The sequence below is a fragment of the Mya arenaria genome, chromosome 8 (genome assembly GCF_026914265.1).
Source record: "Mya arenaria isolate MELC-2E11 chromosome 8, ASM2691426v1".
NCBI lineage: Eukaryota > Metazoa > Mollusca > Bivalvia > Myida > Myidae > Mya > Mya arenaria.
Window position 1 is genome coordinate 51300284 of NC_069129.1, and position 12038 is coordinate 51312321.

The 12038-nt window shown below is 34.3% G+C and overlaps 2 protein-coding genes across 2 annotated transcripts; both read right to left on the reverse strand.

Annotated features, from left to right (window-relative positions):
- Positions 1-1650: 1650 nt before the first annotated feature.
- LOC128244340 (uncharacterized) lies at positions 1651-3996 on the reverse strand. The gene is made up of 4 exons (XM_052962354.1): positions 3467-3996; positions 3154-3324; positions 2533-2754; positions 1651-2348 (listed from the first exon to the last, which is right to left on the reverse strand). Exons 1-4 carry the CDS (start codon positions 3849-3851, stop codon positions 1651-1653), a joined length of 1476 nt encoding a protein of 491 aa, XP_052818314.1. The 5' UTR covers positions 3852-3996.
- A 670-nt stretch (positions 3997-4666) lies between these two features.
- Positions 4667-11316, reverse strand: LOC128244341 (receptor-type tyrosine-protein phosphatase C-like). The gene is made up of 13 exons (XM_052962355.1): positions 11229-11316; positions 10894-11061; positions 10586-10743; positions 10241-10328; positions 9870-9931; positions 9393-9429; positions 8893-8996; positions 8138-8263; positions 7246-7394; positions 6777-6912; positions 6060-6188; positions 5209-5311; positions 4667-4671 (listed from the first exon to the last, which is right to left on the reverse strand). Exons 2-13 carry the CDS (start codon positions 10952-10954, stop codon positions 4667-4669), a joined length of 1158 nt encoding a protein of 385 aa, XP_052818315.1. The 5' UTR covers positions 10955-11061; positions 11229-11316.
- Positions 11317-12038: the final 722 nt, after the last annotated feature.

Sequence of the window (12038 nt, forward strand, 5' to 3'; positions counted from 1 at the left end):
GTTCTACCAGTTCTCATCTGGAACAATAATCGCAACTAATTTATACGTTTATCTACTTCAACGTATGCATTCTAGCACGAATATATGTCCGATGGATCGATATATTTCGACTGTTAAAATAGTGAATAACTTTGTCGTAAACTTATATGCAAATTGATTATGTTTAACTGCCTTGGTGCAATGATAAGTAGTTATACAAATTGTTATAATACAACCGAAAATCAACAAAACTACTCCATAAATGTATAAGACATTTGAAAGTTTATAATCGAAATATCCAAATGCATTTCTATGAGTCAAAAACTTACCACAATTGTCAATGACACTGTCGTGAAAGCTTACCCCTGACCCTTTGTGTTGAATTGTCAATGTGCTTTCTGTGTAGAATGTTTTCTCCTCTACTCTCGAACAGCTGACTTGAAACGTTCCTTTCTTCAGAACATCTTGTTTTGCAGGAGGGTAGTATGTGCCGATAGTCTGAAACTAGAGCTATTAAGTATGGAGGGCGACAACGAAATGGAACTATGAAAAGTACTACGTAGCTTGAACATATCAAGTCATAAACATGTAACAATTGATTTATGAATATTTTTAAAAAAAAATCAGGGCACAGTTTCAATAAAGCTCGAATATATATATATCGTAAATATCCAGGCATAACCTCGTTTTGTGGCGTTAACTGCGTTTTAATGAAAAATAATGCAAGGAAATAAATAAATCGCATAATTTCTGCCCATAAGTTCACATGAGCCCTCTAAAGCAGCGTAAGGTTTACAACTAAATATCTTATTAAAACGGGGCCCAGTTCATCATACAAATACTCTTGTTCCATTGAGTTAGGTGAGCTTGATTCAATATGTATGTCGGAAAATAGCTTATTGAGCTAATGTTTCTTGTTAACACATACCCGACTTTAATTAAAGATTCTTGTATCTTGTATCTTGTTTTACTAATAGAGAACTATGTCTTTCCCATATAATGCGCTCTAGATTTAATTCAAGTAAACTATTGTTTTTCTCCATGTTATCTTTAGAATGTTATTATTAGGATTTATGCAGAATGTTTTAGATACTTTGATTTATTCAATGAATAGTAGTTTAAGAATAAACAAGATCATTATTGGATTTGAGAGGAATGTTGTAGGTGAAGTAATTTTGAGACTTCGAATATGCTTTATACTAGATGTTTAAATTAAAGGATCTATTTGAAATAACTTTTGTTAAACTGTTAGTAAATATACGTTATTGTTGTTCTCAACAATTGTACTCAATGTTTTTCTTATTCTGTTTCGTTTGTTGATTGTAACAAAGTAAATAATCGCTGTGTTGCCCAAACCAATTGTGTTTTCATTGCGTATTGTCAAAGAATCTGAATAATTATGCAACCATTTAAAGAAAAAAACGTTGTCGTGTTATAACTGAACAGAGTTATTGCTGATGCGTGCTGTTTAAGTATTTAAAAAGTGTGTTAATACGTTGTATCCGACGACGTTCATTTTATGTCATAAAAAGAGATATAATTACCTTTTGTTTGTCAATATTAGTGTGGATGAATGGAATAAAACATGTATGCAGAATAATTTTGTTCACTCATTCCAGTGCCTACAACTTAAGGAGGCAGTACCAGTTATGCATGCATACTGTATGGTTCCTAATTTCTCAAATTAATGCTGATAGGCCCATTAAAGGTGCAGCCATTAAACAGTGACTGAGTGTCCTTCATAATTTTTTGCAGGGTCAGTGTTCCACCTGGGCTTTGTTTAATGGGAAGGTCTAAAACTTGTTCAGCTTCATCATGTGTTGGTTTTCTTACAGGAATCTCTTCATATGTTTGGATGGAGGATAGCGCTTGCTCAATTTCCTGGGATGCTGCTACAAGTTCCTGATTGTCATCATCATCAAATTCCTCCATGTTAGTAACTGGTTCTGGTTCTGGATTTGTCACTGGTTCTTTTCTCTTACGCATGTGAAGAATATTGGACATGTTTTGCTGCTTTTCTATATTGTTTGTATGGTAATGATTTAGAGAAATCAGATTTTTGTGACCAGTCAGCTGTGCCACCTCAGTGGGGAAACAACAGGCATCCAGCAAATTTGTAATGCATGTTTTTCTTGCAGAGTGATTAACATGCCTAGCCTGAAATCCAGCCTGCTCACTCATGGTTTTGGCCAGTTGTCCCAATTTATTTTTTCCCAGGTTTTGGTTGATGAACCAGAGATCATTTGATTCTGTTCCCTTTCCAAAATATGGATTCAGGGCTACATAAAACCTTGTTTCTGGGGCGGACATCTGAGGTGGTCTCTTTTCCTTGTAAAGCTGATATAACCTTACAGGGCAGTTTGGGTCTCCTGCAAATAATTTTAAAACACATTTAGAGTACTCAATCACATATTTATTTCTTTTTTACAAAATCAACATTTGAATTCTTATTTTAGTTTAAAAAGTTTTGCTAATAACTGCAATAAATGAACATCATCTGTTAAAAATAGAAAAAATAACCTTTTTGTAACAATGCTATTTTTACTTGGTTACCTGGCTGTTCAAAGAGCTTAGGTACATATTGCCTGTGGTCACCAGCAACTCCGTTTCTTGTTTTTGTCGCCCTCTCCGTGAAGGCCAAGTAACTCACACCATCGGAGGTCTGGCTTAATTCCAAGTCCCCCCACAACATGGTCAAGTGCTCCTGTCTTCCTCGCAATCCAAGGTGCATGGTGTTGTTAAGCCAAATGGTATTTGTGAGGGAAATTGGAGAGGCTGTAATTAATTCGAAATGTATACCATTTGAAACAATTACACAGTTAAAATGTGCTTGATTATTATGTTGTATAATGTTCTCTACTGTTTAACAATGTACTGCACTGTAAACTGACTCTAAATGCATATAGATTTCTTTTTTCTACCTTAATATAGTAATGAATGTTTATAAAATATATATTAGGTTAAAGAAATATAAAATAACAGACATAAAATCCATGAGTTTCGTCATACAATAATAATTACCCATTATTCATTATTACCACGCAATACATATTATAAAGGTAGGCTTTTTTGAATACCGGGGACCGGCTTATATCGTTCTCTTTATGCTTTAGTTGTCTCCCTTGTCTTTGTTGCTTGGTGATATGTAAACAATCAATCAACTGCCAAACTTACCGGCTCCAAGAAGTTCCTTTTCGTAGAGTTGTTGAATCTCTGAGGAAGTGAAGGGATCGGCTCTCTGTTTTTTGTTGCCAAGTCCCTTTTCTTTCAAGTCCACGCATTTCGCTTTTAGCGTGTCCCGTGTGAGTTTGAACTCTTTTCCGCCCATGACATCGCCTTCGTACTCTGCAAAACGAGTTGATTATGATTAAAATAATCAAAGTCTGTGCATAAAATTATAGGCAACTATAAAATATATAACTATTAAGGTGTTTATATATTAACTTTAGTTGTTTTAGATAATAATAACAAACAGAAATACGCCTACCATTCTCGGACAGGTGTCTCTTTACACTTGACAAGATGCCACGCAGGGTAGATGGCTCGAAGTTGGTTGCAGCGGGGCCATTCGCCTCTGCCGAAAGCTTGGTCTTCTTGACACTGAGCAGGAATCTGGATAGAAGAATATCTAGCTCCTTTGGTGGAATGTCTTTGATCTGCCGGGTCTCGCCGTCATCATTCAGCCAATCGTTCACCTTTTTCATGTCACTCCTAGTTTTTGTTACCGTAGCCTTGTTTTTCTTTGCTTCAATGAATTGCCGGGCTTGTGCCTCAGTGAAATGTTCATTTTTTTCGATGGCAGAATCCAGTTGAAGTAGCCTGTTGGCTAAATTTTCGAGCGTACGTTCACCCATGTCTACTCCGTCAGCCATCTTCAACAACGTGAAATTGCGTCACGTTGCACGTGCGGACAATCGCAGGGTCATTATCGGTCACGTGACTGATAATAGCCCCGGGGCTATTATCAATTTTGATGATTATGGTCCCGCCGCGCCGATAATGACTATTCTGACAACGTTAAAATGTTACTATATATAGTAACATGTGTATTAATTGCAAAATAATAAACGACGTTCCCAAATCTGCTGCTCATTGTATTATTGTAAAACACTCAAACCATTGTCATCCATTCAATAAACATATTAAAGGTTCCCCTAAATTAAACACTAACATATCCTCACAATGCATTGTTTTAAGAGGTATGGACAGTTGATACTCGTACATGATTTATGTGATTATTTGTCAAGAAACATGATACAAAACACAAATAAAACACATAATTTATTCCATAAGTCTTTATTGTTTTGAAAAAGAGGACTAGAACTCACAAAGGACTAACGAATAGATAAGTTATAGTTTACCTTTTTTTGTCAGTATTATATAAATCCTTACGACGATTTCACGATTCTTTATATGTGTTTTTCGATATATTGTATCATATAAAAAATATCTTGACATTTTTATAACGTCCATTGGCGTCGGTTTTGACATCCATTTAACTAACCCTAATATTAAGGGCAAATGAAGCATCGTGTCAAAAAATTATATAATTATGTTCAGTAGTGTTTAAACACACATTAATAATAATTAAATAATAATTAAACCTCATTTTATTGTTTCTTTAACCTTTTTACCCATGGTCATATCGATATTCCAATAAATGTGTATGTTAAAAATCATATTAACACTAATCTAAACACAAGACATGATTATGTGAATTCATTATGCAAATTGAGTACTTTTTTTATCCGTTTTTGACAAACAAATGCTCGGTTGCGATCTTGATGTTTCATATATTTGCAAGATTTCGCACGAGCCTTAATTCTGCATGAGTGAATGCATACTCGTAATACAACTCAACACCAAACTGATGTGTATTTCTTATTAGAATTTTATTACCAGAAAATGGAAGAATGCTTACATGAATGTACACAGCGTTGATGTAGTCTGTCGCTCCTGGTTTGAGATTCAGATAAAGTCGCGGTCTATTTTCATTTCCTAAACAAATGCGTCAATATCAGCAAGCGCAAATACAATCAAAACGACCCATGTGCACGGCAATGACTATCAGTTTCGTTAAAGTTTCAATAAAATAACTGTATGGTTATTAAATAATAATATCTTAAAGAGAGATTAAAAATCATTTAAATTCGTATATCAGAAGACAATTCAAACCGTTTCCACACAAAATACATTCCAACAAATTAATAGTATTTTTGCAATGTATACCTGGAATATCGGCGTTTTGTCTGTTTTTGTTCAAAAGCCGTTTATTTCGCTCTACTGCCCTAGTTTCTTTGTTAGATCGTATTTCGACAGAATGCTGCAATCTCTGAAATAACGGTAGATCTAATCAAAAACATAACAAAGAGCGAAGTGAGGTGAACATGTGTTTTATAGGCGAATAAGGGGCATTTCCCGTCAACTATTTAGACACGAACTATGGGTCTTGCAACATGTCAGTTTAAATTTGTTGTTAATATGTATGTGCAGTTTCATGTTTTGATCTAATATATGTATTTTTCATAAGTAAAATGTTACTCAACGTTTGTTTTTAGGTTATAGTTATGGTTAAAGCTTTGGACTACGGCGCCGTTAACAACGCCACAGCTATGCCAATATCTCAGCTTTCGGAAGAAACAACAACGAATTTTTAAGTACCTTGTTTGAAATGAAGCGAAAAGAACTGTTGTAATAAGTTATTGTATATAGTGTACACCACTGTGACAACGTATTTGTACATCTTATAAGAATGTATTTACTTTATTTTGCAAAATGTGCGGTTGTATCTATTCAATATTTCAAACGCATATTAAGTAGTTATTTTGTACGTACTCGACATGATACTATTAATACAGTGATCTTCGAATGTTAATACTCTTCTTTGTAATTTTGTACATACTACATTTAGAACTAGCATACACTACTTTAGAAATTAAATACTCCTACGTAAAAGTACACTTGTTGATAATTAGGGAGGCCAGTAGAAAAGGAAAACTGCTACGCGTAGACATCTTTTGGTGAAGGGTGAAGACGATATCAGTGATCAACAGAGAAAATGTATTGTTTAAGTAACATACAATGAATTGATTATTCAGTTCTTTTGTAGAGTGGTTGTTCATATACTGTTTGAAGTTCTCTCCCTTGATTTGTTTGCAGTCGAATGTCAATGAATACACCGCAGCTTTGTGCAAAAACTGGTATTGCTTCTGTAACGAGATCATGGCAATAATAAAAGGTCATGACCACGTATACAACGCGTTCGTTCATAGAAGCAAGGATACAAAATGCGTAATTATGATTTTAATTGAAGTAAACAAAGGGAAACATCTTGATACATTAAAGATAATTCAATAAAATACAATTTGGCCAAATTACAACTGAATAATCCGTCGTTTGAAATCATAGTATATGATGAAAAGCGTATACATGTATATAAGGTCATCATGTCGGTCTAACGTATAGTATACTTACACTTTATAATGAAATTGGAACAGTCCTCATCAAAGAAAGGAAAATTATGTTAAAAAATATGTTTTTTTAGCCCATGTGTGATTTATTACAAATGGGAAACAATGAAGTTTATTTACATGTTTATAATGATGGAATTCACTCGCCCTCCGAAGAACAAACATTGATAAAAAATACCGGATCGTTTCCGGTTTTATAGTTAAAACATGTTTAAGCGTTATACGTTTAAATTCATATTAGATCTGCTATGGCGGTGATGAAGCATGCCTATAAAATCATGACCCAACATATTCCCTCAAATGAATGCTTAAAATTAATCCTCATACCAATGTCTGAACCATATTCGGCCTGTTCTGGCGCATTTTGTGGACGCATCCCGCTATATCAATGGCTCGTTCCACCTCACCTTCTTCTGTAAGGATGTCCAGGGCAATGTATATTCCTGTTCTTCCAACACCCGCACTATTATTTAAGAGATTATTACAGACACACAAACATTACAGAAACTCGAAACATGCAAACCAGTCACTGAAGAATAAATACATGCAAGTAAAAATGTAATTCTAAAATAAAAACACTTGTTTTGCATGTTTCTTTTATTGGATTAAAAAAAAGAAAGCCGTCTCTGCAATAATTCAATTTAAGGAAACATTCTGTAACCAAGGGTATAGCCTTTTGCCCGACTTATTGCATTACTTTTTTCTTCAAAAACATCTGTCACGTCCTTTATAAACAGCAACAACATAAGCTTATCATTCCATTACGTAGGTAATTAAAACGGATATATCGACATACCTGCAATGCACAACTGTAGGTCCATTCAATGTACTCGGCGTAATCAGTACCCGCTGTCTGAACTCTATCATCGCTGTTACATCGTCGGGTATCGCTCTTACAGGCCAACACGTGAAGTGCAAATGGTGCACCGTCCTTTCTTCGATCCCCTATAGATATAACGATATTTGAGTATCGACTATGTTTTATTGTATGCATTAGACGTATATATGTAGGGATACAGCTTGATTGAATCCCGGTTCAACTCCAAAGTGTTTTTACTTACCGTTCCACGATGGTTTGCAGCAAATATACAAGTAATGATGATATCCGTGATGTTGTCTTGTGTCTTTCTAGTTGATTTTACCAGTTATCTGTTTTCAATGGCATTTCCATTTTACGGTCAAGTTGCTTTAGTCTAAGATATGCAGGTTTATATTGTGCATGCTGAGGCTTTAGATCAATATTGTGGAATATACGCTACGAAAAGTGCCAATTCATGGAAATAAATCCATTTAAGATTATATATTATAAATGAAAAAACTTCATTATGCAAAATTGAAAAACGGGTCTTAAATGTGTAAAAGATATATATAGACTATGTTGAATTTCCCATTAGAAAAAGTTGCTCATATACAAATAACATTGACGAGACATATTTTATTAAATTATTCGTCAATTATTGTTTTATTTCTTAGAATTATTTATAAATCGAGTTGTTTTCAAAAAAAAAAACACACATCACATCAAAACAATACAAAAACGTAGCAGCATCGGACTGATTGAGATTATATTTTGACAGTAATCATAAGCACAACACTGTCAATGCATCTTATCACCAGCTAAACGGTACTCTCTATGTTCAAGAATAACATTTAATGACATCCAATAATAACATTTTGTGTCATCTCACCATGGTCACAGTGAAAGCCCTCCTAGTAAACTCGGCATACTCATCCTCCGAGCTGCTTTTTACTTCTATAGCACCAAATGTCTTAGTTGTTCCAGGATTTGGCCAGTATTGCTCGCATTTGGGATACTGAAAGAGCAGGAATAATACTCGTTACAAAAACTACTAACGTTATGCGATAACAGGAAACATCTTTAACAAACATCCTTTTTTAACAGTTTAATCCTTCATGAAAAAAGTAGCTATAAAATAATTACCTTCAAAATTCCTCTTCACACTGATATTTTAAGTATGAGAACATTGGATTCGAGAGAAAAAGTAACATATATCTGACTCTATAACGAACTACGTCCAAAAACAAATGCTAACCTGATCGCTAAAGTTGCTTTTAATATAAATTAGATAGTCTCGTGCAATGGAAAATAATTAAAAACAGAATAAAAAGCAAAACAATGACACTTATTTTACTGAATGAATTCATTTTCTTTATAGGTACTATTGTTGATTTTATCTTAATGATCAACACGACGTCATTCAGCAATTGAGCTAAATCCATCCTGTAAAGTGTTCATTGCAGTTTCGTGAAACTAGCTTATTTCCTTTGTATGAACTCACAACAGAGATTGAATCTAAATATATCCTGTAAAGTGTTCACTGCAGTTCTACGGAAATAGCTTATTTCCTTTGTATGAACTCATAACAGAGACTGAATCTTACCATTCCTGTACATAATACAGAAATACTTATTTAAAACTTACTCCCTGTTCAGTGAGATTGGTAACCATTACAACCTTCTCAACTCTTTGTTGCCAAATCATTTTCCAGAATAAGCTGAAATCTCCCAATTGTTTAGAAGTTGGACCTGAAATAATTGAATATCCATTATTGAAACACAGACAGTCAATTCTTACAAAAACAGGGGATGACGTCACATACATGTTTAAACAACTGAATACTGATTATGGTCATCTTGTTTAAATATAATACGTTACTCTACTCAATTTATTAAGCTTTAGGCATTTATTTAAGTATCTAAGTTTTTGTCTAGAATAAAAAAAAATTCACAAAGCTCTTGGTGAAAGATAAAAATTGATATTTTCTTCCTTTACGATGTATAATGATATATACAAGCTGTATTTACAATAGCGTTGCATTGAATTTTTGTCAAATAATAAAACTCCAATTTTGATATAAGAGCAATTATTCTAATGGCATCATGTTTCGTGATATCGGTAGCATATGTCATTTTCATTCTTACCTAATGTGGCGATGTACTGTTGCGGTTTGTTATACCCCTGAAAAGGTATTATTATAAGGAGATTATAGTCTACGTTCTTTTCCTTTTTTCAAAGTTTAGAAACTAAGTGCTAAACAAAACCACATTCAAACCCCAAAGGCACCAGTGAGAAAACATTTATGAAATCATTAAAAATGGTGTTAATTGTAAATCTGGCTGAAGACACTGTTATATCGCACACAAAAGCGTATATTCAATAAGTTGGCCTTATATTATGCGTTCAAATTAATCAAAACAAGAGCGCCGAGAAAATAACGACATTGCTCCTCTGCTGTGTGTTTTCAATGTTTCAGTCGAATAAGGGGCATAACTCGACAATTTTGTCAGAGTTATGGGCCTTCTAAGTGCGAATTGTCTATCATGGCAAAATATGTACCAACTATCATTTAAATACATTTATTTAGCACGGTAGTGTTACAATTTGTTGTAGTTACATACGTCAATAAAGCTGGCATTGATGTAGTCTGATCTACCACTGACCTTGACCCTTGAATCATCGTCTAAACGGTTCCAAATGAAATAACCAAATGAGTCATTTAAAGTTACTTTATCAATGTATTTTCATTTCTTGCATTGTTGTAAAAATATAAGTAATTTACAAATGTAAACAATAAGCTATTAGATAAATCATTGAGATTTTCAATCATAAGATCATACACTGTCAGTAAAATTGGACTCCTAGATAAATATCTACCATCTCGGTTTTATTGATTCATTATAAACTGGCACATAGTCTTGACCCGCTCTTATGTGTACGATTATCAAATAACACACATACATTATGAAAAAAAACAATGACCATCACTTACATGGATAAATGCCTTTATATCGATTCTTATATATGTTCTCCGTCTTCTGCGATTCCACATACGGTTTCACAAGACCGCAAGTAAAGGTCTGTAAACATAAGAGCATAAACTTAAAAGATGTATCAATACAGCAAACTAGGTGCGTAGTATGACTACAAAAAACATATTTTCCAGGATATGTATTACTCTCCTTTTATTGCATGGCACTTTCTTTAACTAATTCGTTATAAGTAATGATTTATTTTTGAACTATATTCAGAAATGTACCATTTGAATAACAAGTGTGTCAATATCATACTACTACATAATACTGATAAACATGGTTAAACCGTTACTGGCATTTACCCCAAATTCCGAACTAAGCCCATCATGACTCTTTTCATCTAGATACTCGACGAGTTGATCGCTGGGTATTTTTGGCTGATAAGTTGTTGATTCAGGTTCATTATAATCAGCCGGACCATCTTTAGAAGACTCATCAAGCGTCTCATTGCCCTCCTCATCTACATAACACAATGCACTAATTAGATCCTGTATGGGCCACCTAGCAGTAATCAACAGACTGAATTGTAACCAAATCTGACTATAATTGTTTTGATTGAATTCATTTAAACATTAAATAAAACAGTCTGAGAAAGATTTATTAATCGTACCAATTTCAAGGTCAATCTTGTTTTCATGTACAGTTTCCGCATATGCAGATACTTGTTGCATGACGGAAGTGGGTTTGTTTGCTGGCGTCCAGCTTCCAGTTGTGTTTAGTATGGGTAATGATTTGCATCTTTTGAAATGTCTCTCGTTATCGAATGACGGCTTCTCTCCTGATAGTTAGAAGTCAATAAATATGGTTGATTTTCATTAACGTCGATTTATGTAAAGCTATGTTTTAAGAAAGTAAAGAGTTATTTCTTGTTGTTGAGATTGTAGGCTTATTCATATTGCAAAGTACAAAACCTCACGAATAAAGGTAATGGTAAGGCGGACTTACTTTTTGTTTCCCTCTCATCAGTAGTATATACTTGGAACGTTGCTTTACCATTTAGTTTAGTTTGGTTAGAGGCAGACGTACAAATGGATCTACGAAAAAAGTGTATGGATACGATGTAGTGAGTTAGAGCATTCAATAGCGTTAAACACCTGGACAACTTTCAACATTTGATAGCATGCAATGCGTTTTATTATGTTCGTGTATGCATGTTTTGCGTAGCAAGATAAACAACTTGTATAATTCAAATACGCATTAATTGCTCCGGTGATTAAGTATTTAAGGTTAATATTATAACTTATATGTGATACCTTCGTCGAAAGTGAAGTAATGCAACAACAATGCCAATGATGAATACAATGCCACCACATACACCTCCAGCAATAGCCCTAACAAGAGACTGACATTCAGTGCATGATTTTCCCGAAAACCCATTACGAAAATTGCAACTGCCGTCGTCATTACAAACGCCATCTTGACATTCCTGGGAACAAGGCGTTTGACAGAAGGTACTTCTGCCATAGAACCCTTTTTTACAATAAGTACAATCAGTTCCAGTCGAACATCGGCAGTTCCGATAAGTGCAATATAGTGTACAATTTGAACCATATTTCCCTTGTATACACGGCTCGCATTTTGTTCCTTCGAAATCTACGGCACAGGTACTACATGTTCCATCATCATTACAGGCACCCCCAACACAACCAATTGAACATTTCTTGCTACACTCACTGTCTTTGTCATAAAATGTAGCCTTGCATTTCGTACATGGTCTGCCCCAGACTTGGTCGCACGTGTTACAGTTTTCGGGAC